This window comes from Hippocampus comes, unplaced genomic scaffold, assembly GCF_001891065.2.
Source record: "Hippocampus comes isolate QL1 unplaced genomic scaffold, H_comes_QL1_v1.1 scaffold275, whole genome shotgun sequence".
Lineage (NCBI taxonomy): Eukaryota > Metazoa > Chordata > Actinopteri > Syngnathiformes > Syngnathidae > Hippocampus > Hippocampus comes.
The window spans coordinates 292159-318841 of NW_017804971.1; the positions used below are offsets into that span (position 1 = coordinate 292159).

Below are 26683 nucleotides of genomic sequence, written 5' to 3' on the forward strand. Positions count from 1 at the left end.
TGTGTGTGTGGGTGTGTATACAAATGAATGAATGAGTAATGAATGCAAAAAAAGAAAGAAGGGAAAGTAAATGGTCAAACTTGAGAGCAGAAATACGCCATGTTCGTACTTAATTTGGTGGTGCTTATTTTTGCAGAAAATTACCAGACAAACTCTTTTCTTTGACTTCTGATTTCAAAACTAGTCATTCAGCAATTTGTTATGTACATGTAAGTACCGGTCGACGATTATGCAATGTAATGGTTTCGCATTCACAACATCATTTCATGTGGCCCATGAAAAATGAGTTTGACACCATTGACTTTAGAGGTATATACGGTATATGATATATGAGTTGTCTTACGATAAAGAAAAATATGAAGCAAGATACTCATCATATGATTGAAAGAACAGAGAAAATCTCATCTAGTATGGAGACGGCGAATGCAGGAACTAATCAAGCTTACTTAAGGCCGTTTCAAATCACCGAAACCCAAACCGACCTGACCCAGGTCTGTTCACTTATTTAATGGCTAATACAGTACAGCTAAATTTCCCACCTCTCCCTCAATAATTTAGCCCCTGGTTCAGAATGAGGAGTCAAGGGCCTCAAGGGATATCAGAGACTGTGGCAGTGCGGGACAGCGGTCCACACATGCGGTCATCAAGGCCAGCAACAGTGCAACTAATTGGCCACGTTCTAAATATTTAATGGTGACGTGACCTGATTGGCTGCTTTAATTGCTCCAATTAAATGATTCAATAGCAGGCAAGGAGGAGAAGGGGGCTGTCAGACACTCGATTGAGACCATGACCAGCTCAATATATTGAGCTTCTTGCACTGACTTTCCATGCAGGTAAGTGACTCACAAATGGATCAGTTCCTTCTGTAAAGTACGAAAAAACATGATATGATCCATATTTTTTTTCCCCTCTTAAAAAAAGTTGAAACATTCTCAGGACCGTCCTCATGTCCCTCCTTTGTTTCCTCCTCAAAAGTAATTTTCTTAAGAGTCAAGGAGAGCACAGCAGCCAGATTATGCGCCGCCGCCGCACACACACACACACACACACACACACACACACACACACACACACACACACACACACACACACACACACACACACACACACACACACACTGAATATACAAATCCAATCAAACTGAGGGAGTGAACTTGTCTCCACCAAACTGGATCAGAAAGAAGCGGCAAAAGAAAGAGTGACGCGTCGAAACGGAGAATGTTGGCAGTGCAGGTCCCCCTCCAGTGTAGCGGCTCGCCTTTCATCAATGTCCTTGGGAGGGACATGAGAAAGGGAGCGATGAAGAAGGCTGGAGAAAAGAGAGACAGGAGAAGAAGTCGCCGGAGGATGTGAGACGCCACAGGAGAGGAGAATAAATAACCGCGGCCACACTGTCTGCGCATTTCTTCAAGTGAAAGCAAAATAAGTTCCTGTGTTGTTGCGGCATCATAGGCGAGACTATTTATCAGATGATGGCAGTAATAATTACCCAGCTGTTTATGGCAGATAGAGGAATAATTCATGCAGCCAACGGCCCGTGTTGGTGGCTGCGGCGATGACTCCAGCGCATTTAGTAAATATGCAAAACAGCCTTGCTCTGCTTTCCTAATTGCCCCCATTGTCCCACCCGCGTGCCCTTATTAAAGCCCAGGAACTTTAAGTGTCTCACTGACAAAGTGATAAATTGTTGGGGTGCCCAGGAAAACTGTGGCAGAGTGGGGACTGCGCTGGGGTCTTGACTTCATTAGGCTATGCGGAAGGAGAGGGAGGATGAATGAGGATGCGCGCGGAAGCTCGGTGAACTGATGGGAATGGCGGAGGGGGCAAGAGGAGGATACAAACAAAGCAAAATTAGAAAAAGAAGAGGAGAGGCTGGTGAGGAGGTGCTGGAGTTAAAATCAAGTGGTGTACTAACACCAAACAGAGGCACTAAAAAAAATAAATAAAAAATTAAAGCAAAATAAAAACTGTTTGCCATCATTAATGTGACCTGTAACCTCTCAATTTCAAAACAAAGGGGATGATAAAAATAATAACAGAGCACATTCAAACTCAGGCTAAACAAAGTCAGCACGCATCAGACCACCGCACATTTTAACTGTTTGGGGGATTTTTTTTTTTTTTGAAGTTCGAAGAAACCAAGGTTGAAATATTATGGTGACACCTGTCGCTTTGGCAAGGTCTTAACCGACTGAATGATAAAGACAATACGATGTAATAATCATAGATACTTTTTTAAGTGCAATTGTTGTCGAACTTTTTTCAATTAAAAAAAAAAACATCTTTTTTTTTTTTTAAGTGCAATTGTCTAACTTTTTTCAATAAAAAAAAAAACAGCATATTTTTAAAAATACACTTTAAAAGCATACGCCGCTTAAGGTGTAAATAGAAATAAGGCATAAGGGACAACAGGCAATCCGCGCAATTCCCCAATACGATTAGCCATGCACAGCCGATCGGCTTGCGCTAAACGGGGACCATTAGTCCAACTTTGAATAATTCATTCCGAGTGCTGGACAGACATACGCTCTTATAGAGGAAGGGAGCACGCTGGTGGATTAAAAAGCGGACCTTTGCGGGATGACTGATCAGACAGCGAAAGGCTCAGCAGCTCACAGGATGTTTCAAATAAACGCCCGCACAGCATTAATTGATCGTGACCTCGGTGGCACTAAATAAACATGTGATTAACTGGAGAGTAAATGACCTAAACACCCCCAACCACAGCAGAGGAGTGGCTTTGTAGATGCATGTCTACCATATGGGTTGTCACAATTGACTGAATTAGATGAGACTCTTGATCAGAGTTCTGCTTTGTTTGGAAGATTGAATTCAACCTAACACTCACCCTTATTTTGGTTCTTTCATTTTTGTTTTTTAACAGCGTTAAGGATTGGGATATGCAAATTAGGAAACTCAAATGAGTGGAATCATGGAAAAGTTAAAGTAATTTACAGAATACTTGATGAGGTTGCACGTGTATCCATCTATTTTCATTTGTTATTGTAGTGAAGTGGAAACACTTTCCTAATAGGCTTTAAAAGTCTGCTCCCTTTTCACCTCTATGAAAAGGTGAAAATGCTGCTGGGAAGCGGGCGAGGGTTGGGGGGGGAGTCAGTGATCCAAGACATCGTAACAAATTTACATTTAATTTTAGCAAAAGCCTAAAGATATTTTGTGCTAAAATATATGAAGTTAAAATATGACTTATTAACTAAGGGTGTTTTTTTTTCTTTTTTGTCAAAAGTAAAAGATGGTGTAGATCGAGCAGTAAGCCCTGGAGCGCGGGGTGTTATATTAACGCAGCAGCTGGGGTTCACGTCGGAGGCTAATTTTTAATTTCTTCACATCGTTCACTTCTCCTTTCGCTTCGCCTCCAGCCTTTCAAGGAGTTTTCTCCTTCCCTCTTTTGAGCGCTCTCTTTGTCTTCTCTGTCACTTACACTCCCTTATATTTTCTCTGAGGTAACATCTAGTCTGCAAGGACGGATCTTAACACTGGCGTCTCGCTTGCTGGGTGCCTGATAAACCACCAGTTCGAGGGAAACCCAAATTCACTTTTTAGATGTTCTAGTAGGCTTTTGGCATTTATTTTTGCGTCCTAGCAGAAGTCTGATGGCTTATAATTCCCTCCATGTCTGTGATAAATTATCCCCGGGGCAAAATTTTCAAACTTTGGTTTCATCAGACCATGATCTCCCAAAAAAATCTCACAATCCTGTGAAAACATAAGCAGCGGTGATGGTCTCAGTGACGCTGTTACATTGACATTTGTGAAAAAATTTCTGATGTTCAGATACTAAAATTACAACTTTATTCTGCTGAGTTTCTAATTTTTCTATCATCAGTGTTTTGATGTACTGGAAACCTGGTAAAATTTGCTGACGGAAGCGATAATGGAAGCCAGTTAAAAAAAAAAAAAATTAACAGGCTGACGATTACAATTTGGTTGTGCTTAAAAAAAATGGACTGACAATGACAGATGGGTGTCCAAACTGCCAACGGATGACGAACGACGGCCCAGCAATTCTTTTAAATTGCCTGGTTTTGTCATCACAATGATAGTTTGCATTATTGTCTTTTTTCTTTTTACCTTACTAATTCATTTGTTCTGGATATTCTTTCCAGATAGCTCTTGCGTGAATAGAAGCTATGGATGTACTTTCGCACGTAGAATCCTCGCCACCTTCGCTGGATCTGTAAGAGGAAAAGCATGAAAAAAAAAACACATTACAAAAACGGATGACGGTATTAATGGCCTGAACAACAGCCTTAAATCACCCATCATCTCATCATGCAATTTTTTTCACTGTCGTGATGAAGGGACAAGCCAAGGTGGGATGGACAGCTGTCACAGCTCCATACGTTTTACTACGTTGTTGCGGATTGATTGTCGAGGCTGCAGATTAGCCTCGCCTCACACCCACACACGAGAGTGAAGAAGTGTGAGGCAGAAGGCTGGGTGTCCTTCAAACTAATTAGGAGATTAAAACAACAGCGAGTAAAAGAATCATCACACTATCAAGACGAAGGAATAGGAGAAACGACGGATGGAGGGCGGGGCGGAAAAACAACAAAGAGCAAAATGAGAATTAGCATTGATCTTCTAGTCAATAGATAATTTTAAATAAAGTAATTGCCGCCTCTCGAGTTCTTGCTGACCTTTGTTGACAAGTGAAATCGATGCTGTTGAATCTGATAACAAATCCGAGGTGCAGCATGTAAACAGTGGTTTCTATTACGGCCTTAATACATTATCCTCCGTTAGCTAGCGCGGCGCCATAAACTGGAGGGGAGCGACAAGAATGATTCAAAGGAAGTGTCACAGGGGATTCGGGGATGATTGTTTCTCCCACTGTGTTTTCACTTCCATTCCCACGCTATCAAATATTTCTTTGGTAATAACGGCTTGGCAAGTACCGTCGCCCTTCACTGATTTGTTCTTGAAAAGGGTCACTGGCACTGGATTTCAGTCTTATTCGCATGTGCGCACACTCCTGCATAGAATGCAAGTGAGAAGCCACACACATTCCAAAGTTTGGCACAGAAGTTCTTCAACTTTAATGTAAGTGCACTTTGTGATGCCACGGAAAACCAAAAAAAACCCCCCAAAAAAACAACACATTACAAAAGAGTTGTCCTGGCCCGCTCCAATAGATGTCATGCTGTCATTGCTGAGTGCATTGACAATCAGAAAAAAAACAACCACGCATGCTAATAGACGTTTCCTATCCCCAAAGGGAGCAAAATAACATCACTGACAGATCTCTTTAGTATAATAACGCAGTAGAGCAAGCATTGCATTCGTAAAACAATTTCATGGTGGAGAAAAGCGAAGCTCATTCGCAAGCGTACGTGACAAAAAAAAAAAATGTCCATTGATGTCCATTGATAACAAAAGCGTGCCCCTCACTGGCAGGGAGAAAGAAACTTCCTAAAATGGAGAATAACAGTACACTCATGCTAACCATTTATAATCTTATTTTAAGATACATGTGGTACATTTTTGGTTTCTTTTTCAGTGGCTATAAGTAACTCCTCTTCAGGGGCCAGTGCCTTGGCCAAGGGTAATGCCAGGATTGTTCCCATTTGACTTTAGTGTTGGGACGACATGACAAAATCCAGACCAAACTCTCATTAATCTCACAAAGTGAAACACTAACTTTGCACAGAAAAGTCTTATTTGGCCTCTGTGGGGTTCAAACTTAGATCCTTCTTCCATCACTGAGCACGGAGTCAATTCCCTGCTCCATTCGCGTTCATTTCCTTTCCATTAAAATTGCTATTGTGCTGTAAAGGAGGAAGCTGTGATATTTTATAAGGGTCATAAAGGAGCTTTTTCTCCACCTTAAGTAGCTTGTTCTCCGCTCCACATGGTGACAGCAACCCCTGACCTTTCATCCCAATAAGCTACACCAGCAGAGTCTACTCCTGGATATATGTCTTGCTTACTGTGACATTTATTGAAATAATTGGCTGGTCAGTTTTCGTTGTTTCATTTTTCCAATAAAAGTGTAAAACTTTGAAGCATTCAATTTCCAAGCTGTTCCGACAAACGTTTGTGCAGCTGGTCAGCAACACAACTTCTTTAATAAAAGCTGGTAGACTTTGTTTTTGTTGGCCTATAAAGCCCCTTAATGGCTGACGCAGAATGAAGCTGATAGCCAGAAAAAAGAGGCCACATGGAATTGTGAAAACGATAAGATTTCTGTGCAAATGTATTGCGTATAAATGCCAAACACATCAGTCAAAGCTGGAGTGTGATGATATATGGGCTGAACAGCGGCAAATACTTAATTATTGCATCGATTCTTCAAATGCAAAGAACTGCCAGCAGGGGGCGGCACTGCCTCCTTTGCCGACCCTGATTAAACGTCCCCTTTTGAATACTTACAAACATAAAACATATAAATGCAAAGGATAGATAGAGAATAGTTTTTTACGTAAATGATAAAAAGACAAAAGACAACACTCTTGGGAACGGCATTTTCATTTCAACACGTTTTTGTAAATGTACGTTATTGTTCGGTTTGTAAGAAAAGTTTCAGCTGTCCACTGGCGTGTCAAAAAGATATTTTTCAAACACTAATTACAAACTAGACATTTTCTATTTCAGTGTGGGCCAAAAAATTAACCCTTGCATCTACAAATAGATCCTAGTGCATATGCTTTGTTCAGTGAGTGTGAAAAGGGTTGCGTTGTGGCAGCGCAAATTGTGGCTGGTTCACCATGACAAAGCATCTTCTCACAACGCCCTGAGCATCAGAAAATTCCTTGCAGAGAAGTACATCGCCGTGCTGGAGAAACCACCCAGCAAAGTAAACATGACTTATTGTGATTTAAGGTCATCGGGTTCATCAAGGGGATCCATTTTGAAGATGTCAACAAGATCAAGACAGCTATCCCGACGGGGCTGTGGAGGAATCTTGGAAGAACCCTTCATGAAGTGTGTAAATGTTTGGCAGAGACGGGGTTTGAAGATTAAAAAAAAAAAAAAAAAAAAAATTGTCATTTGGATTTTAAATCATTTGGAACCTTTTTGACAGACCTCATATTTTTTTTTCAAAAACGTTGCAAAAACAAAGACATACATTTATGATGTTCATTTTGCAACAATGAGCCACTCTTGATCAAGTGTCCCGTCACCGCGACACTCTTTCTGTTAAAAGAAAGCACCGCGGTGATATTTACCCTGATCGCCATCTCGTTGTAGAAATTCATCTTCATGACAAAATATGCTTCCTGTGAACACAAAAGAAAAAGATGACGTTACGCGCTGTCTCACAGCCCTCTGATCTGTCCACAGCAGACAATCAAAGATAAACAGCTGTTTATACATAATACATTTCACACAGGCAGCACAGATAGGGCCACTCCGGACGAGAAGAGTGGAGGGGAAAGCAACAGTGAAGAAAAAGACAAAGCGTCAAGGCGGTGTGGAGGCAGAGAGAGAGAGAGAGAGAGAGAGAGAGAGAGAGAGAGAGAGAGAGAGAGAGAGAGAGAGAGAGAGAGAGAGAGAGAGAGGGACAGGGGGGGGGGGGTGTAAGTGTGACAGGCCGAGGTGACTTGACTGAGGAGGACAGTGCTCTCTTAATACACCAACACACGCAAGGGCCAGGAAAATCTATGGCGCTGAAGCAGCGAGCTAATGGAGATGTATGACGGCCAAACGCTCTCCTCTGGATTTCATAATCAATGACAGAGGTGCCAGAAGAGAATCACAAAAGGCCCGAGAATATGCAGCGGCACACTCACACCAAACGCACGAGGCCGAGCACCGTGGTCACGTTTCAGGAGCAAAATGGAGAGTCGTCCATAAAGGGGATCCATATCTCAACATATCTTTTTTTAATAACGAGGAAGACACGGAGGAGACTTGAAAGGGGGGTTGTAAATTCCGCTCGGTGTTATGAGATGAGGCTTTTGTACAACTCCCATTATTTATAATAGTGTTTGGAGGGAGTGAGAAAGAATTGAGATCCTCAGTAGGTGGACTCTGGCCGTGATCCGTAGCCAGGCTAAATTTGCGCAACTTCTGGGATGACAGTAACACAGGAAATACACAAGCAAAGGGCATGTTTGTAACTCCTCCCACACGACGCCGCTTAGCCATTCGAATAGTTTATTCAGAGCAGCTTTGCGAGTGGAGAAAGTCGGCATGTGCGAGGAGAGAAGTCCATGACACTGGGGACGCGGATGAGCTGGAGCCTATCCCAGCTGTCTTTGGGCGAGTGGTGGGTTACACTTTGGACGGGTCATCAGCCGATCACAACCATGAGCACTCACATTCACACCTGCGGACAATTTTGAGTCTTCGGTAAACTTATGGAGCATGTTTTGGAATGGAATCTAGAGTACCTTGAGGGGACCCTGAGCTGAACCTTTTTAAGTTTTAATGGCAGATCCCTAGAGTTGAAGAATGGAGCCTCAGTAGGCTAATTCCAAACTATGAAAAGTGTTAGTGATTCAAACGAGCGCTCGTCTGTTCCCAAACTGCCGCTTTTTTTGCCCATATGTGCATTGTGACACATCCTTCATCGTTTATTTCAGTGCCCCTCGCCGCCGTCTCCCCCGTTTTTTTTTGAACGGCTCCCAAATGACGGCTGGCAGTTTTGCTTTAGCAAACAGTCAATTTAGGGGCATGATAAATAGCTTGTTGTGATACGTTTACAAAACTCAATCCAGGGGAAAATTATATGTGAGAGCGCTGGGTATTGGATCCGGTATCAACAATCTGTTCAATTAAGAAGCAGTTGGAGGCAATATGCCGAAAAGGCGGCCTTGTTTTTCTAAAGCGCACAAATACACACAAACACAACGACACACACGCACGTGCGAACACTTCTACACTTCTGCTCCCACCATTTACTTCACCACACTTGTTCTAAATGCATGCCAGGAAAGGCAATAGAGATAAAATTCCATCGCATATTACATCATATTTCCTAAGTGCTAATTTCCCAATGTGTAATGAGTGAATTATATTTCTTAAGGTCAGATGCAGGGACTTAGGCATATAGAAATTGAATTCTAATGCATGCTATCATAACCAAATCAATACATCTATAGCTGTTCCTCGTTCTGGCTTACCATCACCATTTGTCTGCAACGTGCCCTTGCTCTGAAGCCTCGCCATATCTTCTGTATAATGACCGCCTTCTCGTGCAGATGCCTGTCATGAAGTCATATTGGGAAGAGGATTAGATGGGTATTTTGTGCTGCTGAAATGGGGCGCAGAACTTAAATTAAATTGTGAATCTCTTTGTTAGGGTGTCAAATAAAACCTAAAATACAAGGCCGTCAGCAAGAGCTGCAAATGAAACTGAAAAAAGCCTTAAAAATGGAAATCCTGCATGAAATTCATTTAAATTACCGGTTGGTGTTGCCTAAAGTGGAAAATCAATGATGAACTAACGCTACTTTTCTTTTGAAAAGAAAGGAAAACAGTTATTTTGCTTTCTGCTCCCAACTGTTATGATGTAAAGGAATTGAATTCAAAGGTCACGGGATCGTTAATGTTAGACACACACACACACACACACACACACACACACACACACACACACACACACACACACACACCCCCCCCCCCCCTTTATGCAGCAGCAGACATTTGTATTCATCTTCAAACATACCCTAAATGCAAGTCCATTGCAAATCTCCACCTCCAATGAGGCCATCAATTTCCAAAAGGCCATTTATACACCTGGAAAATCAATGCTTATAGTGGGATAGCACAACCCCAGAGTTGCACTTAGGCAGCTAAAATTGTTGCTAATTATCCACTTAACGTATTGATCAATTAACTAAAGTAATCTGAATTAACCTACTGTCTGGAAGTTTGTCTGCTGACCCTGCAGAATGGCGCTGGGGTCGTAGTACAGAACAGGCTCTCAAGGCCATTTACAAAGATCCAGAAGTCCTACAATTACGGGAGGGAGCCAGTATCAGGGTATTCCCTGTAAATTAACATACCCATGCGAAGACTAGATGTTTTATAAGGCCCAGAGGCTATAGAAGTGCTAAAATGGCTGGGCTTGTATGAAATAAAGAGCAAGCAGTAATTTGTCACATGACAAATGAAAACTTGGCACTTCAGCATTACCTGATGTAAAAGCGCACCCTGTATCCTCGGAACCAGCTCTGAATGCGGAGAGCAGCTCTGTATTCCTGCTGTCTAGTTGCCTCTTCTAACCTGAAGTAAGAGAAAATAAAACACTTTAATTGTACTCGTTTTATGGAATGAAACATGAAGAAAATATCTGTTTATATTTCACAAACGCTACTATAAATCACTGTCTGTAATTGCATCTGTTTAACCAAACCTGCCGATATCGACTTTGAATTGACTTAAACTTGAGCGTGTGTGGTTAAAATAAACGAATACTAAAACATACCTTATTTAGCCTAGATCTAGTTTATTTAGCTGTCACATCAGCATATCCTTGTAACTTGCCTATTTGTGTCGTGCTTGGTGATACCTTGATTTGTAGAACTGTAGCTTTCGGAACTCTTCGAGCACGCATTGAATCTGCAGGAGTTCCGCCATGTCTCCTTGGGCGTCCGTTTACGGTTGCCCTGGAAACACAGCTGTCAAAATAAACCCGAGGCCGCAGTTTACTTCCGGTGTTATGAAGAAAAAATGTTTAATTTTTTTTTAAACTTCATTTGCTTGATGCCGCTCCTCTTATTATGACTTGATATTCAAAAAGATCGAGATTAGTTTTAATATTTTGGTTTTGAACACAGTGACGAAAATGCACCCCACAACGCAAAATGGCAGCCAGCTGATTGTTTTAAAGCAAATTACGCGATGTCGGCTATCGTCAGTCCCTACACACAGGTGCGAGGCTCGTCCAGAAGGTCAGTCACATTTTGTTATGTGTTTCTGTTTCTGACTTTATCAATGTATTTGTATGAAGCATCGAGGTCATTTTTAGGTTGTTGCAGTTGCAATCTGCAATATAAATTCATACAATGCACTGAAACGTATTGTTTCGAGTCAAGTATTAGACTAAATATTTATAAAGCCACGGATAAAAATACGTTGAATTAATGTGAGTTATGAATCAATTCCTTAAACTTGTTGAACGCCTTAAAAATGTTTTTCAGTCTACTTTTTGTTTAGAATAAAGCTGAAGTAAAGAAAAAAAACAATCCAAAAGCTAACCCTTGCAACACATTCATGAAGAAATTTCAGCGCGCACGCGCACACACACACACACACACACGCACACAAAGAATCAAAATGCACAGGAATTGACAGGGCAATAACAAATGCAAATAGAAAGCACCATCCGATGCAAGGTTAAAACTGATTAAATTACTCTTGAAATGTAGCTGGAACGGACAGAAAAAAAACTATTATTATATGTAACTATTTTTAAGTTGGTTAAAATTTCTCTTCTGTGAATGCAGATTGTGTGTATTGATTGATCTGTCATGCCACCACTCTTCCATTGCCTTCTATCTTCCATTTAGCCTCTTTTCTGACAGTATCTTCATCATTTCCTCTTCATCATCACTTATCGGTTTATTTATCCCTCCACTTCATTCCTCATTTCCCCCCCACATCTCCTCCTCTTCAGCCATATTCACCTGTCGAAATGATCCCCTCAGTATGGCTGTCTGTGTGCAAGCAAAGATATCTAGCTAGCCTCCATATGATGGATTAATCCTATGATCAGGGTTTCTGTAAAGTTTTCTCAAGATCTAAATTATTTGGTTCCCCCAAAGGCCTAAAGTTACTGAAATGCTGTATATTGTACTTTGCTGTAACAAAATGCATATGTGTTAATGATGAAGAAATCAACAGATACGAATGTATTTGAATAAAAACTGCTCAAAATTATTTTGTAGAGAAATTGGGTGCCTCCTTGATGAATAACATTTCTTTATAGCGTTTCACTCTGGCAATTGGTGATCCAATCACAAATGACTTGCATCCCGGTTTTGGTTTTGACTCGAAGTTTTAGAGAGAGACAAACCACAAATGTTGCAAGTCAATGACATTGTGTGTCTCCACGTGTGTTGTATATAGACGTGCTGCCTGTGCAGCGGTTTGAGTGTCATTTTCTCTCTCCTCTCTGTTTTTCTCTCAGGCTAATTTGCCGTCCGGGGGTCACAGCAGTTGTGAAGAGAAGAAGGCAGATGTCCCACGTAGAGTTATGACTCCAGAGTGTGAACCCGCTACACTTCGGACTATCCATCGTTGAAGTGGCGGAAGGATGGCCGGTCCAGTAATTACTGAAGGTACATGGCTGCGACAAGATGGCACGTACACCGAATGCGAAGTATCATTTTCTGACGAGAGTGTGATGATGGCAGCAAGCAATTTGTCCTGCCGGCGTGCTGATTAGGTGTCACTTGGTGAGGGGGTGATTCAAAAAATAGAGAGTGAAAGCACTTCGTGGAAAGATGCTATGTTTACACACTAATGACCCACTTCTTGTTTTGGACAAACTGTTTTTCAGTGGTCTTGAAAAACACTGGTACCGCAAGTCTTTTTTTTTTTTTTTTTTGCAAAATTACCTGGAAAAATGTGCTTTGAAACTTTGGCTTTTTTATGATGGGGAGGAGGAAAAATGTAATGATAATCCATTTTCTATACAGTATACCGCTCTTTAGTGCAGGTGAGTTTGAGCCAATCCTAGCTGACTTTGTGTGAGAGGTGTGGTATGTCCTGGACTGGTTGCCAGCCCATTGCAGGGCATTAACACCGAAAATTTAGATTGCTAAATGAACCTAACGTGCATTTTTGGGAAATTTGGGAGTGGCGTACCCGAAGAAAACATGCAAACACAGCGAGAATATGCAGACTCTACTTAAGCAAAGGTTTAATTCATATGTATTCCACTCCAAAGTTCAAATAAAATATGCACCTAAACAAATTTTATAAACACTTTTAAAAGATTCCCTACAAAAGTATTGTAGTTAAGTTAAATTAACTACCGTAACATTGTGTACACTATAACGATTTAATTCAGTGATAATTTCATGCACCACTAGAGGGAGACTGCGCCCCACTATTTGTACTCACACCACACTTTGAGAACCACTGATTGAGGTGGTGTTCAAATAATGTAAAATGTATGTTTTTGGAATGTGGGAGGAAGATAGTGTACCCAGAGAAAAAGCAAGCTACAACAGGAAAACATGCAAACTCCATCGAGAAGGCCTGAAGCAGACATGCGAACCCTTGGTTCACCAAGCAGCCGTAACGCACTGCAAATGATACGATATACAGGCACATTAATTTGGCCAAGAAAACGCGAATGTGTAGTACATTTTATCCGTTGCATAATTAATTAAACAATACTTGTGAAATGCCACTAGGTGGCAGAATCACTCTGCAAACCCTTTCATTGACCCTCGATGTTGTATCGGTCAGACATCAACCAGTGAGCGGTTTTACTTTATTTTAGTTCCATTCTCCAGTGGTTTTGCTCCTCTTCGTACTTGTATAACAGCGAGGTTAAAATGTTGGAGGTTCCACTCTACATTCCTTTACTGTCATCCTGGCATTCTGCTGGCTTTCTTTGTCCAACTTCCTCATCCGCTGGACTGATGATGATGCCGAAAGAAAATATTTTGCTTCCAAAGCGAGACAGTCATTATCCAGCTTCACCCATCCATACCCTCTCCCCTTTGCTCTGTCTGCCGCGTGCTCCATCTCTCCGTACGGGGCATGCCATTTAACACGCCTCCAGTCACCTCTTTGCAGCCAGGAATCTCATCCACCCAGTCATGCCCATTGTTCCTAAATGAGGGCCATATGCACTGTGGCCAGCGCTGGTCATAAAGACAGGCGCACACACACTTTCTTGATATAGTGACAGCGTGCGTCTATGGATGAGTATATGTGTCAGTAAGACTGTCACACTCCGTTCCCCACTGTGCGTGAATCATTATTGTGCGTGGCAGTGTGTGAGTGATTAGAATTGAGTGTCTGTGCATGTGTTTGTGCGTGCATGCCTCAGCAGGATGCAGCGGGTGGAATGTGTGTTACTCGGCAGGGCCAGTTCGGCCATTATTATTAAACATCTGTCCGCAGCACATTAATCCCTCCACTCTGACGCATCCCTCTCTGGCCAGGGATCACTTAATTGAAATCCATAATGACTCTTCCCTTCTCTGCTGCGCTGAAGCAAGCCAGATGATACTTTTTCTTTTTGAAATCAGTCTTATCAAGTATTGCACTAGCTTTGAGCACCTTTAAGAGATTTAATAGATACCTTCATCGAAATACAAAACATTTAATGTGATCATCTCAGAAATGATTTTAAGATAATCGCCATATTTCATTTTAGATGTGTTTCTTCAGCACATCTTTGGAAATAAAAAGAACAAATACAACTTTACTACATATTTAATTTATGTGTATGTAGTCTGTGTCTAACTTGTCACATTCTTAAAGGAGAATTAACACAGTTGCACGCACTTTTTAAGTTGGGTGTTTTAACTGACAGTCGACTTAACACACCTAATAAATACAGACATTCGCTATTTATTGAAAGTTTATACTTTGAAAAAAACCTCAAAAATATTATGAATATTTTTGATTAATATGGTACATGCAGTCTTATAATTTTGATTTGATCAAGGTGACACTTTAGAAGCATTTATTTGATTGTAGTTGTTGTCATGCAGTTCTATTTTTACGCCATGCTCTATTTTTATTTTTCCATTATGAAATTAGAAATGAAGCAATTAGATGAGTCTTATGTGTTGCATTTAAATGACACACATTTTAAATTTTAATGACGATTGAATAAACGTTTTGCAATAAATATTTCCAATTCCAGCCATCTTTGAACAGCTGTGTGTTTGAGTATTCCTTCGAAGCAAAAATTCACCGGTGGAGCATAGTTTGGCATTGCTGCTCTTCATCGAGGAAAACGCTTCATTTTCTTTCTTTTTTTTTTTTTTTTAAATGCCTCAGGCATCTGTTGCTTTTAAACCAATTTGAAGCCACCCCCCCCCACCTCTCCTCATTTCCCCTCCTAATATGCTACTAACGGATAAAAACTATGACTCTGCCGATAGAGGAGAAATATCATACCTTTTATTAGCTCACCTCTCTACACAAAGGGGCAGAGGAAGAGGGAGAGAGAAGTAATGAATTGAGTATTGTGTAAAATAGTTAAATGCAGGGGTGGTTCATCATTATTTGCGGCGGATTGTGTGCAGACAGGGGTGATCCATGAGTGTGGCCGTTTCCATCTGTGTGTGTGCGCGTGTGAGTGTGTGTGTGTGTGCGTGTCCCACCCAGAAGGACATTCACTGCTGCCGGGCCCCGCTGTCAAGATGAGAGATTCATCGGCACACATGCTCACACACTGGCTACAGTACACATGTGGCATTATTGTCCATCATTATTCCTCTCGTTCCTCCTTTCAGCAATTTGTCACCGCACTGTCTTGTGTTGACGCACAATCACACAAATAGATTCATATGGCAATGTGTTTACTGTGTGTGTGTGTGTGTGTGTGTGTGTGTGTGTGTGTGTGTGTGTGTGTGTGTGTGTGTGTGTGTGTGTGTGTGTGTGCGTGCGCGTATACAGGCAAGAATTAGAAATGAGATTGAATTTGTCCAAGCAAACGAGGCAGCTTCAAGTGCCACAAATATGTTTTGGACAGCCCCAAGTCAGGCATGTTAAAGGAAAAGTTGCGTAATTTTTCCAAATATTCCAGTTTTGGAAAGTTTTGTGTATATATTTTTGTGAATTTAGTAATCCTGGATGCACTGCTGTCTCAAGACGTGAGAAGTTGATCAATTGAGATGGACAGTGTTTTTGATTTTTGGTTCAACATTTGACTCTTCAGCTTTCTATTTCTAGTCTTTTTTTCGCCCCACTGATTCTGCACATGTTCTATTTATGTTGCTGTCTAATTCAGAATCCTACACACATGCACTTTAACTTTTTTAAGTTGTCTCGCTGTCTTTTTTTCGGCAGAGATTTTAACAATCCGATTCTGATTTGATGTGCATTTGCGCAATTCTTTTCTGCAAATTACCAACTGAATCTGCTTTGTTCCCCAAAGCCGTGTTACTCAAATCTTTTTTTAAAAAAAATGGACCAAGACAATGTACCACCTAGTCTCAGATATCCAGTGGACCATCAGACATTCAATTGTTCGACAGTTCAACAATCAGACAATAATGATAAAGGTATTTAATATACATAATTAGTGTGTGTTAATGCAATTTATTTTGCCTGTGTGTACCATCGCACAAGTGTATCACCAATCATAACCTGAAAATGTAACTAGCTATGATGCCAATAGGGAAAAAAAGAGATTCAAAATGGTCTTGTGGAAGGCAAGTTTCTCAACTACTATGGTTTAATATTAGCAACAGTTTCTTGAAATGTTGTTCCTCAAAATATTGGACAGTACCATGTGCAAGATTAAGGCAGTGCCCCCAAAATCAAGCACTAAGTTACTCACAGACCATTTCGAGTTTCTTGAGGACAATAATGATCCATGCAGCATACTTTGAGAAACACTAACTTTGACCAGAAATAACTCAACACTTTCAAACAATCAATGTAAGTGACGAATGAAAGAATTGACACTCGCATCAGAGGCATTTTATGTCAACAATGAAAGAAAAGTAAAGATGTTACTGTGGACATCCCTTAGATTTTTTTTCTCCTCCTTTTTGCTGCCAGCTAATTGGTTGGAGTGTGAGAGAGGTAGGCTTGAGAGGAGGCCAGACCTGACGGTGAGTGCGCGAGCATGTCAGATGTCCTCTGGCGTGGCTTGCAGAGCTAATCATAACCACACTGCAGAGATTAATGAAGTCGAGAGCAATCAGCTCTGACGCACAAACATGAGGATGCACACACAGGAAAAGCACAGCAGCCCAGGCTGAGATAGACTGATGCTTTTGTTTTTTTTAAACTCACTGACATGTGGCGTCCTTTAATGATAAATGAATCTCTTCCTGTGTGAACGTTTATGCGGACATCTGTTGTTCTTGTCAAAAGTTTCTTCCTTCATGCTTGCTTAACCTTTGCTTCTCGCACCACTGACATGAACCAGCCTAATTCTCGGTGGCGGTTAGTTTTTGAGAGTTCATTTATTGTATTGCGGTTTTAGCCGGACGAAAGATCAAGTGTTCATCACATGTCTAGAAAAGATAATGTATTGGCCTGTGCTGCAGCGTCAGTTTGGGGAGCCGACTGAATCAAAAAATGTTCAAATTAACCACCCACTATTCAGTCAGTCAGGCATACGAACCCCATCTCATCGTTTGTATTTGTGAGCCCGAGGCAGGAAGTAATGGCAATGGAGTCATGTAGCTTCGGGTGCACCTGCCTCTGGGCCACCATTCCCTTGACAATGTCTCTCCCCCTCAAACCAATTACGCAATCTCCAGCGGCCTTTGGTTGTGAGTGTGCACTGTCGAGATGCGCCACCTCTGTAAGGTACAATGATGACATCACGAACACGGTTGAAGATCAACAATACTTGTACCCTCTTCTTTTGACATCCGTGGGGAGAGAGAAAGAGAAGCAGGTCAATAGCAAGGGTTCCTTCCACCTCACCGTTTCGAGCTCTGAGTCACTCATCCAAACCTTGACCTTTGACTACGATGGATCTCTGGGCATTGTTCACAGGCCACAGAGGCCTCTGATGCCATTTATCTGTTTGTGTATGTGGTTGGGAAATGAAAGGGGTCGTACATTTTCATCTATAGGGACAAAGGACACTTTGCCATGATGATTACTGGAAGTGCAAGACGTGGAGTCTGTCCCTACCTGGAATCCATTGATCAAGATTTTGCGTTGTATCTGTGTGTGCCTCGAATTTTTTTTTCCCATTTATCCAGAAATACCTTTGTGAGCTGTGAGGTCACTGATATTGGACCTGATTGAGGGTCTGGCCCGCAATCTCTACCCTAGTGGAAACTCTTTTTGGTCACAGGATGAAGTAGTTACTGGTTGCTGGTGGTGACCACACGATAACACGCATCAACAGCCTCCCATTTGTGCTTCGCAGTCTGTGTCCAAAGAACTTTGACTGGCTTTGGCCAGTTTGGCCAATATCCTCGCACGTAGATTTGTTTTTCCACTCCCATATTCACAGCTGAATGACTACCATGATTGAACTTTTACTTGAAATGCACCTGAGAGCCTTTTTGTGTGAATGCAAAGGCAATCCTTTTTTTTTTTTTTTTCAAAATAAGAAAAACAAAATATCTTTAATATTTATTAAAACAAACATTTATATAGAATCTAAATCACATTACTTCTTATGAAATTTGTCTTGCATTTAGTGTGCATGCCCACACTTAGAAAAGCCCATTCATTACAGAGGCAATCCAAAATTCAAGTCAACAAAATCAACCTTGTCCACAGGTGACTGGGCCTGGCCAAATAGACTTTCATCATACAGGTGTGTATAGAGTGGCTTGCACATTCGGCTGTGAATTTAGATAGAGGAGTGTCTAATAAACAGATCTGGGTGTTCACTTTCGTGTGACTCCTGTAGTAAGTAGTTTCATGATGTGAGTCATTTGAAATCTTACACTGCTGGAGATTTGAGCACATATTGCGACTTTTAGACGAAGGAAAAAAGAAACCCCACTCTAAGCACAGTTGAGTCCAAGCATAAGTATAGCCAAGGAATTCCATTCACAGAAGTTGAATGTGTAACTTTCAAGTCACTAAAGTGAAACAGTATAATAAGGATCATCAGGATTTGTTAAATTGTTGCATCATATATTCTCATAAATTTAATATGGCGCTCACATGGCTTTATTAAAACTGGAATGGCCCCTGATGAGAAAAAGTCTCCACCCTTGCATAAACAATGGCAGTTAAAAAAAAAAAAAAAAATCAGCTGACTAAAATGTCCCAAAAGAGAGTAACGCGTCCAAACTAAGTTGCTGACTGAGTGGCAAGTGAGCCATTTACACAAAGGCAAACCGTACATCATTTTACAGACACTGCCACATCAGATGGAAGCAGAGTGAAAGCGTATGTCGGATGATGATGATGGGCTTGTCTCTTCACATGTCAGAGGCAGCAGCAAAGGTCACTGAGCAGCGAGGAAGTATGAGGCTTTTCGGGAGGAGGAAACCACTAAATACTCCTAATCCCCGTTTATTTGCCGCATGGATGGTTAAATGCTACTCTCAGCCTCGTAAAATTAACAGCAAATGTGCACTGAACTGTGGCCAAGAGGTATGGATAGCGAATGAGGAAGGGATGGAAGGGGGGGGAGAGGATGAAGATGATGAAGCAGGAAGGGGTGATGTCAAAAGAGAGCGGCAGGGAAAGTGTGAAGAAGGAAGTGGAATGGAGAAGCGGTGATGTGCAGCCCCAAAACAGTCTTCCCCTGAATGAGCTGTCACCTGTGCCTCCTTGGCGTGGCGATGTATGGTTCACACAAGCTGCCTTTGATTAATACATCCCACCTAAATCATTGAAAGTTCCCCTTTGCTTCTTACCCATAAAATGCAACACACAACACAAATCAGCCCCTTAAACAGCAGAGCCGGATTACAATTGGAAAATAATGCATCTTACCTGGGCCATCCCAATAAATTGTTCCTTAGAACACCCGCCCTTAAACCAAAATCAATTCATCCGCCTGCAACTTTTATTAAAATTCCCAGTAATAAATCTTCCCCCAATGTTTGTTCATCTGTTTTTTGATGCATTTATATCACTTTCAGTTCTGCTCCAGTGTTTCCCCCTGCCTCGATGGCGTAAAATGGGAAAATCTATTTGGGGGCCAATAGAATTGTTAGAGGGGTGTTATGGGTGCCTGTTCTTGTGGAGAAAATGGGTGTCAATTTGTGTGCGCGTGTGTGTGCGTGCACATCTGAGCGCAAGTGTATTTGTGTGTAAATGGAATCGATAAATGTGGCAGTGTGGGGAGTAGATAGCACCCTTCCCCTTGCCTCTCTGATTAACCCACACCACTGCCAAGCTGACAGCTATATAACAATATTAGGTGCGTTTGAGTGGGAACGTGTGTGTGTGTGTGTGTGTATGTGTGTGTGTGTGTCCCGGTACCATTTCACATGAAAGCCACAGGGACTGTGTGTAAAATTTGTTTACACGTGTGTTAATTGTGAATAGTCAGTCCTCGTTTTTCCCCGCCTACTGCTGCCATGCATTGGAAAAATTGCTGCGCTGAATTGACTCAATTTTACTTTGTCAAGTGGTTGGACGAAATCTGATTTTCAGGATTCAGAAAAAAACAAATGAAGATGCCGATGATTCGATTATGTGCAGCTACTTGACAAAATAAAAAAAGTATAGAGTAGATAAAACACACGTTTTTTTTTTCACCATTTTTGTGTTCATCGCAACAATTTATTTTGACAAAGATAACACAATCCGACACCAGCACAACATAAAGGCATGACTTTTTCCTAAATCGAGAACATTTTTATGTTCAATTTGGTTTTCCATTTTAGATTTAGCTCTATTTGAAATCATTTGACAACGGATTACCATTTGACAATGTTGACGTGATTTATGAGTAAAAGTTCCCCCCCCGCCCCACAATTGTTTTTCAGTTTTACCTTAAAACTGAAAAACAATTGATTCATTTTTCTCCAGACCTCTCACTGGGGTTGCTGCTCGCCCAGATGAATATGGAAATAATCTCTTGACTGCTGATCACTGAAAGGCTGTTCAGTTATTTTCTGTAGCAACCCCAATGAATTGTCTTCACCATTAGATCTTCATACCTGTGTAAAAGTAGTTTTCAAACTTTTACTCGCAAATTGCTACACATAAGAAGCATGCGATCAAGCAGAGTGGGCTGCTATATTTTTCATTTGTGTGTGTGTGTGTGTGTGTGTGTGTGTGTGTGTGTGTGTGTGTGTGTGTGGTCCTCACATCGAGTATGTGTGCAAGTGTGTTCGCCGGGATGGGGCAGGAGGCTGCTCCGCTCCGAGCCGCATGGATTTGCTGCTAAAGTTTGAACAGCTTTAAATTAAAATGTATTGCCCATTCTCGATGTATTGATCTGAGAGCCAGCTGTGTCAATACACCGCCACGGCTATTTTTCCAATAACTTATAAAGATCTGCCATGCAGGCGTAAATCCATTTCGTAGTGTGGCTTAACATTCACTATACATAATCATCTTTGCTTTATCTCTTTTGTTATAGTATTAATCACAGTGACCAAAAAAAAATGGGGAGCTAATATTTTAGGTTTGGTTGGTTGCTTTCAGACAAAAAATATGAAGGGCTACCAACAAATGTAGTTCGTTCCCCTCCCCGAATTCTTAGAAATATGGCTATGACTATTGGTCAAGCCAATGTTTTTGGTGCATCACTTCACCCCCAGTGTTTTACGCACCACTGAAACTCTCATAACCATTCCTCACTTGAGTTTACTGCTTTAAACCACAAGCGGGCTTTATTACTTCAAACAAACAAATACAGTACATATGAAAAACAAAAAACAAACAAAAACCTTCTGTCCCGCATTGTCTCTCTAGGGTTGCGGGCGATTTTGACCATATGACAGCTGACTTTGGCCGAGACGCAGGGTACACCCTAGACTGGTCGCCAGCCAATCATAAACAAACGGTACTGAAATGACAAACACATTTCTTGCAGGACTGCGCCACTCTGCTCCTCACCCCCTCCTCCTTCCTCATCTTTCCATCTCTACCCCCTTAATCTCCCTCCACCTCCTCTCATTGTCAATACCTATCTAATTCCACTTTAGCACCAGTAATTGGCTGATGGATAGAAGCTATGGATTGGTCTCTTCCTGATGACTGCATGACATTTTTTCTCCCTACCCCAGAGCTGGTAATACTAATAGAATTCCAAATCCGCGGCACTGTGATTCTGTCATGAGTAGGTCAACTGCTGTGTCAAGGTCCTATTGGAAAGCCAGCATCCAACATCTTAATTTAGATTTAGGCTGTCCCCCCCTCTGTCTCTCCTTGCTTTGCTGGGCAATCTGTAACCCGGCGTTTGCATTCCTGTGCAGCCTGACACATCTATTGCTGAGCTCTCCCATTGCTATTTTGCCGTGATGTCAACAAATGACACCGTTTTGGAAATAGTAAGGAATGCGAACAGTACATTAGGATTCAGGTCAAACTGGATTGAAAAATCACCACGATGGAAACATTTTGAGAAAGAGAAAAGAAGTGAGGGAGACGAGGCAGCATAAAGACCAACACAAACTACATTGTGGAGTGAGCACATGAGAAGCCACTGGAACGCTCGCCACTGGAAAAGACGTAGTCCGTAAATAACGCATGACCTTCTGAAATACCGTGCCTTGAATTTGTTTTCAAGGCTAAATCTCCACTTCATGGTGCTGCTTTTTTGGCTGGTCAAACGGGCTCAGCAGTTAATGACACTGGTCAACAAAGTTACATTTTTTAATCAGAGAAGCAAATAAGCTTCTCTCAATTATTTATTTTTTTAATGCGCTGATTCTGAATCTGCACTTGTTTTTTCTAGAGGACAGCTGGTTTTCATAATAAGTAATATTAACCATTAATAACAATAATAATATGATAAATAACACAGTAAATTAGTCATCTATTCAATAATATTTTTGAAGGTTCAGCAACCGGTGGAATATTTGTATTGTACAAGCTTTTATAGGTCAAACTTGCAAATACTGTATATAAAAAACCTGACGTGTTCGAAAAAAAAGAGAGACCATTTTTAAAATCAGCATCAAAAATATGTTTCAGGACATATCTCTGATTAAAATTTGCCGTTGACCAGTGCCATTTAAGATCCGACTGAACAATTGTGTCTGTCAACTGCACTGGTTAGTTATGACCAATTTTTTTTTCCTAAAGCTAAAATGGATTTGTCTTTACTGCACGATACTATTGTGTGTAGTATCATTACTTATCGAGGAAATCTAGAACATAATTTGCACACATGGCGCCAAATCAAAGCGGCAGTCCACCAACCTTAAAAACATTTTGATGAAATTCTTTCATGCATTTTGAATACCTGTTTATCAATGATGTGTCTTATCCTAACCTACGTGTATGTGCGCATGTCTTATTGTGATGAATCTGCAGAAAAGAGGCTGGCCAAATCGGGTTGTAATGCTAATTCCCTTCCCCTGACTGCATAATGCAGTGCAGCAGGGAGAGCGACTGAACTTGACCCTGTTAAACCTGACCTTGGCCTTTCACCCATCTCACACGAACGCGAGTGCAGGTGTCAACAAATTACGATAATAAATCTTTCCATCACGGCTGCCACACACATACGTTTAACACTGGAGCAGGCTTGCCGAATAGTGCTCTTGTTTTAGGCTCATTGTGAGAAATTCGTATGTTGAATTAACGGGCAAAAGACTTGACATAAGCTGTGGATCTGCCGCACTTTTTGCTGTCTTCTAATTTTCTGGGAGGATGTACACTAGAACGTTTAGTTTGATGAATGGTGTGCACATTTTCGTTGAGCTAGCATTTCATTAAGTGCGTGTTGACTCAAGTGACTGACGAGTTAAATGAAGCTCATCATTGGGTTGCAATTTAGTTGACGTTTCGTGAGCTGCGATTGAGTCTGTTAACTGTGATGGCCTTTCTTAAAATGGTTTTTGAGTTGGGTGAGTACAGACAATTAGTTGTTTGCTTGAGCACATGGAGTTGCCTTGTGTTTGAAACGTGCTCGATAAATGAAACTGCCTTTCTTTGCCTTGCCGTCTCATTGGATTTTGTTGTTGTTGTTTTAATGTTTTCATCCTTACTAAAAACGTGTTTCACTATTCCAGTTTTTCTCACATTTTGAGATTTAATGGAACGTAAAAGTGTTTGTATGAGTATTTGTGTCAAATAAAAAATCGGAAATAAAACTCATTCGAAAAAATAAAACGGAAATGTAAAATGATAAATGACTCCATCAAAGACCGGCAGTCTGTGTCTCATGCTCACATTGAAATTGTGTTTTTGTCAAATCTATGACTTTTTTTTCTTGAAAATGACAGCTTTATTTTAGTTGAAATATTTTGTCTCCTAAAATTAACAGTCTCAAAATATTGCCTTCAAATGGCAACTTTATTTTCCTATTTCTATGTCTTTAGAGCACAGCACATTTCTTTTTCTTCTCGGCCGACTTCTCATCATCATCGGCGCTGTTGACACAATAACAACTCCCTTATGTCTTTAGAGCACAGCACATTTCTTTTTTTTCTCGGCCGACTTATCATCATCGGCGCTGTTGACACAATAACAACTCCCGCTCTTCCCGTGACCTTCAATTGCCAAGAGTGTGATTAAAAAAATGACGTAATCTTGTTGAATGCATTATATTTCAGATCAAAACTCTTTCATGTATAAAATCCAGATTAAATATTGAATAAGAACTAATGCAAGTTAGGGAAAATGTTTCAGCCGATGCTTGAACTCAGCCATTCATCTGAAGTCAAGAGTAACATTTGTTTATTTTAGCCGGGTGTCCGAGGGTGGGGTTACAAGACTGTGCGGAATGTCCCTTTAAATTATTCAAAGCCCAATCAGGTATCTCTTTCTCCACTGATCTAAAGATGGCTATCAGAGGTCATTCATTCTTCCTATACGGGGTCACCTTTCCCACTCTTCCTTTAACCGCTTCCACTCACTGTTTCACCTCATGTTAAATAGGACAATATGCTGGTCACCGCATTTATAGCAGCATGTGTGCATGCAGGCATTGAGAAATAAAGCAGCTGTGTGTACACGTGCACACTTGGATGCACTCTTCATAATCACAGACTCACACGTATTGTGTGTGTGTGTGTGTGTGTGTGTGTGTGTGTGTGTGTGTGTGTGTGTGTGTGTGTGTGTGTGTGGGGCTCATTCTGCTCCTGTGTTACCATGTATCTGAATAGCTGCCGACCTTCTCACGCAGCACAAGGATGTGCGGCATTATTGCTCTTCGTGCAACTATCATTGGTGTGCTCACAACAAAAGGTGACAAAGGTGCTCTATAGTCAAGAGCGGAAGGAAGCAAGAATAGGTGAAAGAATTGATTCGTTGATCGACCTTGGATCTTTTGAGATAAATTTGTTGGTAAACTCTCTCATTTTGCAACCATGTACACAATTTCAGTGGCCAGCTCACTTCAAAGTGGAGCCGTTGTGTGCGCGCGTTATGCCTGTGAGTATCGGCTGGTGTGTTTTGAGCTGTGTCCATGTACGGTTTGTGTGTGCACGCTCGCCGCCGGGGGCTTGTTGTCAGAGCTTCTCTCGACTGGCCAATTAATTATGATGGCCTACTTATGATGCGTAATAAGATGATTTATTAGTAAACACACAAACAGAGCACAGGTAGCAGCACTGTGTTCTCTGTGGTTGAGGATGATGCACTGGGGCAAGCTCACAAATCCACCTCTGGCTGTGTCCTAGTGCATCTGAAAAGTCAGTTCTGCAAGCTGACTAGCTAACTTCCTCGATACGTAAAGTTGGGTATAGCGCCTTTCAAATACCATTTTTATACAAATAACCTTGGAAACCTTACCTCAACAATTTCAATCCCACAAGAATATTTCAGACGCTCAGGACACCGATGTTTCCCATAACCGTTATTTAGCCAAGGCACACTTTTTACAACGGAAAGTCTGACTGCACACTAATAAACAAACATGCCACAAAAAGTATCAATACTAAAATAATGATGATTTTATCATCATCTATGCACAAAATAACTTGCTTCTGGTTTGAGCACAAAGTTGAGATACTTTCAGGAACCTCGACTTACTCTGTTTTATGAATGGCAACAGATTGATTGTTCCTTCTGCCATTTAATGGAAGCGGATTTTTTTTTGTCACATTGTTTCACTTTGTGAGATAAGTATGTGACAAAAAAGGGGATAAAAATAAGTAAATAAACATGTTGATGAAGGGAGAGGGCGGGATAGGGAGGGGAGGTAAAAATAAATTCCTGTATGCCCAAATTTTATTTAGATTGTTGCCAAAATCTAAATAAAAATAGCTGTCATATAATATTTACATCAAAAATAATGATAATTAAAATGGTGACCAAAGATTTTATTTATATGTATGTATGTATGTATGTATGTATGATTTTACAGTCCTTGTAATAAAAACAAACACAACCAAAAAAACAACCTCATGCCTTGTTTGGTGCTTAAAACAGATGCCAGTTAACGTATGTGTACATAATAATGCAATCTTAATTCTCTTGTTGCCGATTGTGAGATGAATGATCTACTCCTTCCATATGCTGTATTTCTGATCAATTCCTCCTTGTCCTGTTGTCTGAATATCGTTTTTTCTGTGTGTGTGTGTGTGTGTGTGTGTGTGTGTGTGTGTGTGTGTGTGTGTGTGGGCAGCACATTGTAAAATAGAGGTGCAGGTGTAAGGAAAGCCATTTGTTTTCTTTGGCTATCTGTCCAACTAGCTGTGTGGGTGTCCTATTTCTGGATGACACACACATACACAGCAAACCTCGTGCCCCTTTCACCATACGTTGCGGGACATAATTTATGATGCCACTGTAACATATAGACTTTTCATCACTCAGTGGCAACTTTGTCCACTCAATGTTACAGCATATTGTCTCTCCCTCTTTCGTGCCTTTTCATTTTTACTCTTATGTTACTACTTTCTTCAGTTAATTTGGTCTATTATTCTTGTGTGTTTCATGATTTGATTTAAAACAAAAATACGTCCGATCTCCTTTTTTTTAGTAATTTTCTGGCTCAAATATCAAATTG

The 26683-nt window shown here is 41.0% G+C and overlaps 1 protein-coding gene and 1 long non-coding RNA gene across 4 annotated transcripts in view; one reads left to right on the top strand and one right to left on the bottom strand.

The window, feature by feature from the left end:
• Positions 1-10655, bottom strand: part of spata17 (spermatogenesis associated 17) — a 56072-nt gene extending 45417 nt beyond the window's left edge. For 2 of the 3 annotated variants that reach the window (XM_019890798.1, XM_019890818.1), the window contains exons 1-5: positions 10484-10655; positions 10108-10197; positions 9093-9174; positions 7194-7244; positions 4096-4199 (exon numbers count right to left, since the gene is read on the bottom strand). In XM_019890798.1, the coding sequence (XP_019746357.1) occupies positions 4096-4199; positions 7194-7244; positions 9093-9174; positions 10108-10197; positions 10484-10551 (395 nt within the window). In that variant the 5' untranslated portion in view covers positions 10552-10655. The remainder of the gene's footprint in view (positions 1-4095; positions 4200-7193; positions 7245-9092; positions 9175-10107; positions 10198-10483) is intronic. The other variant, XM_019890808.1, reaches the window with a different exon arrangement.
• A 106-nt stretch (positions 10656-10761) lies between these two features.
• The window catches only part of LOC109528363 (uncharacterized), a 33831-nt gene continuing 17909 nt past the window's right edge, over positions 10762-26683 (top strand). Inside the window, exons 1-2 of the long non-coding RNA XR_002170677.1 lie at positions 10762-10865; positions 12104-12254. This is a non-coding gene — a long non-coding RNA (uncharacterized LOC109528363). The remainder of the gene's footprint in view (positions 10866-12103; positions 12255-26683) is intronic.